The sequence below is a fragment of the Desmodus rotundus genome, chromosome 1 (assembly GCF_022682495.2).
Source record: "Desmodus rotundus isolate HL8 chromosome 1, HLdesRot8A.1, whole genome shotgun sequence".
Taxonomy (NCBI): Eukaryota; Metazoa; Chordata; class Mammalia; order Chiroptera; family Phyllostomidae; genus Desmodus; species Desmodus rotundus.
In genome coordinates, this window is record NC_071387.1 from 205,266,033 (window position 1) to 205,269,518 (window position 3,486).

Consider the following 3,486-nt stretch of genomic DNA (forward strand, 5'->3'; position numbering starts at 1 on the left):
CTTCCTCTTCTCCTTCTGGCACCCCTATAATTCGGATGTTGGAATGTTTCAAGATGTCCTGGAGGTTCCTTCCCAGTTCTTGTTTCTTCAGTCTTTTCTGGTTGGATGTTTATTTCTTCCTTCTGGTCCACACTGTTGATTTGAGTCCCAGTTTCCTTCCCATCACTATTGGTTCCCTGTACATTTTCCTTTGTTTCTCTTGGCATAGCCTTCTTTTTTTCATCTAGTTTTCGAACAAATTCAACCAATTCTGTGAGCGTCTTAATAACCAGTGTTTTGAACTGTGCATCCAATAGGTTGTCTATCTCTTCCTCACTTAGTTGTATTTATTTTTTCTGGAGCTTTGAAGTCTTCTGTCATTTGAGCCTTTTTTTTTTTTTTGTCTTGGCGTGTGTTACTTTAAGGGGCGGAGCCTTAGGTGTTCACTGGGGTGGGGTAACGCTGGTCGCTGCCCTATGACGCTGTATGTGGGGGAGGGGCCGAGTGGGAGCAATGGCGCCCGCCTCACTCTCCTCCAGATTTCAATCTTTCACTGCAATACCCACAATCAAGCTGGGCTCCTCTGATGCTGGTTCCCCAGTGGGTGGGCCTGTGCACACTCTAGGCCCCTGTGGGTCTCTCCAACCACCTCTCCTGTGAGGCTGGGCGTCTCTCCTAATGCCACCCCCACCCCCACGGGCGTTTTCAATCAGAGGTTTGAGGCTTTATTTCCCCGAGCTGGAGCCCTGGGTTGTGCGGTCTGCTTTGCTCCCCGCCGTTTTTCCGGTTTATCTGTGCACGAATGTGGGGCCGCAGGGTGCTACCCACTGCTAAGCTTGCCCCACTCTCCGCCATTCTGAGTCGGGCCCTCTGGGTTTATCTGTGCGCCAATGTGGGGCCACAGGGGCCGCCAGTGCTCAGACTGCCTGCGCCGTTCGTCCCACACTCCACCAGTCTCAGTCCTGCCACATCCACGAGAGTCCTCTCCACCCCGGTGCCCGTCTCCGCCCTTCCCACCAGTCTGGATGAATGTTTATTTTTTATTTCCTTGGCATCGGACCCCCTTGCCGTTCGATTTTCTGTCAGTTCTGGTTGTGCGAGGAGGCTCAGTGTGTCTACCTGCGCCGCCATCTTGGTTCTCTATTATGTGCATTCTCTTATTAGTGATTTTCCTTTCTCTGCTTTCCTTCCTCCCATTGAATTTTCCCATGAGGAACGATTTTTTAACCTATGTTTTTCTGTCAGTCTTGTAATATGTGACATTCTTTTATGTCACATTCAGAATAAGTGATCAACGTATGTACCTAATTTAGTTCATCACTTTCCATTCGGTGCAAGCGTCTGAGGTCGTTATAAGTCTAGTTTAACTGTTGCTTCCAAGGCGGGCAAATTAGTTTATGATGAACCCTGCGAAGTGCATTTCACCTGTGTCCTGCCCCCCAACCCAGGTAAGCCAAGCAGCCCCTCCCCTGCCTGGACTTTCCCTACAGACAAGCTAGGCACACACAGAGAAATAAAAGGCTGGCATTGTTTTTGTCTTTATTATGTAGAGAAAGAAAATGGTCTGAGAACTATGAAGACAATTTGCTGGGGGAGGGTGGTGCAGGGAGGGGACTCCGCAGAAATCTCAGGGGTTCTTGCTGGCCAGAGTGGTCCAGGCCACAGCACTTCAGGTCCGCTGCCTGAGGCATTCGGTGGTGGCTGTCTCAGGACAGAGACGCTCAGAAGGGTCCCCGCCCTCAAGGAATGGGATGCTCAGAAGGGTCCCCGCCCTCAAGGACTGGGATGCTGCTGGCTGGCTCGTATAGAATTGAAGTGACCCCGCCCAGGGTTGGTCTGCAGATACACAGTATCAATCACCAACAATTGCAACTGCAAAACCCATGATAATGGGCAGGAACAGGGGGGACCCTGGGCGTTCGTCCTTGGGTGTAAATGTTGATCAAATCTCCCTTTGGATTTGTAAGGCTCTGAAGTTCAGAAAGGACTGCGATGCATAGAAACCTGAGTCATTCGTGAACCAGACACTGGAAGCTCAGCAGATTTTTAACTTATTTGTATGTGTAACTATTTTAGTCACATACACACACGAACATAACTTCCCTTCAGTTTTTTTTAGTTTTTGGATTTTTAATGACTGAAACAAAAAAGATCTAAAACCGCAGCTTCTGGAAGAACCATTTGTTCTCGCTGGTCTTGTATCTGTCTTCAAACTTGACCTTGGCCTCCCTTCGGGCCTTGCATTTCACAGCAGGGTCCCTGAAGATGTCCTTGTTGACGACAGTTTTGTCCAAGGGGATGTCCACAGAGTACCTCGTGGGCGTGAGGTGATTGTAGCTATAAACTTTCACAAAAGACTTGATCTTAGACCTCTCGGTGATTTTCTTCTTGCCCGTGGCAGCTGTCCCTTTGCGGGGACAGTGGTCAATTCCAGCCAGCAGAGCATGGCTGTAGAGGAAGTCAGACCAGCCATCATCAATGTTCTTCACGACGACCACTTTGCGTCTGGAGTCGCGTCCAGCTAGGACCAGCACCACCTTCTTGGGTTTCCTTAACTTGCCCATCTTGGCAGCAGCCACTGGGGCCTAGAGCAGTCCCTTAAGTTTTGAATGACTTATAGTCATATCTCTTGGATACGTTTTGGGATAATTGTATTTTATTTTAAAGTGTTATTATGAAAAAATTCAAGCATTCCCACAGAGAAAAAATAGTTTCATGGACCCAAATGTATCCACCACCCAAGCTTCACGGTTTTCCGTGTTTGACAGCCTTGCTTCCTCCATGGCTCGTGGCGGTTTCTGGTTTTGTTCTGTTTTCTCTGGAGTGTTCTCAGGTAAAACGTATGTGCCCTGTCAGTCTCCCCGTCAGTGCCACAGTGTCTACCCAAAACGGGCCCGGCCTCTTTTGTAATCGTGATGTTTTTTTAGACTTCATTGTTTTAGCAATGATTTCTAAAAAGTTTTTTTTAATTAATTTATGTATTTATTTTAGAGAGAGGGAGAAAGAGATGGAGAGAAACATCGATCCGTTGCCTCTGACATGCCCCCAACCAGGAACCTGGCCGTAACCCAGGCCTGTGCCCTGACCCGTAGGTAATCTAACCAGCGACCTTTCTGTTTGCAGGGTGATGCCCAACTCACTGAGCCACACCAGTCAGGGCTTAACAATGACTCTATGTTATCCAATCAGCAGTTGGTGTTCCAATTGCCCCGCCTTTGAAATGCCTCTTTTCAGCTGACTTCTTTGCATCGGAATTCAAAGAAGACCCACAGGTTGCATAGGCTTGATTTGTCTCACAGAAATATTTCTGATTTGTAGTTATTTATCATCCCTTCTGTTTCTTGCCTTTTATTGTTTCAAAATGTAGGTAATGTGTCCCCTAGAATTTTCCACTTCCTGAATTTGGCTGACTGCGCCCAAGGTGCTGTTTAATTTTCTTTTATACACATCGTCCTTGTGAACCTAAGATCTCGACATTTATTACATTTAGCTTGAATTTTATAGGCA

The 3,486-nt window shown here is 47.5% G+C and overlaps 1 protein-coding gene across 1 annotated transcript; it reads right to left on the reverse strand.

The window, feature by feature from the left end:
• Positions 1–2,132: 2,132 nt before the first annotated feature.
• Positions 2,133–2,543, reverse strand: LOC128781244 (large ribosomal subunit protein eL27-like). Its single transcript, XM_053927196.1, has one exon. The coding sequence runs from the start codon at positions 2,541–2,543 to the stop codon at positions 2,133–2,135; it is 411 nt and encodes a 136-aa protein (XP_053783171.1).
• Between the last annotated feature and the right edge of the window lie 943 nt (positions 2,544–3,486).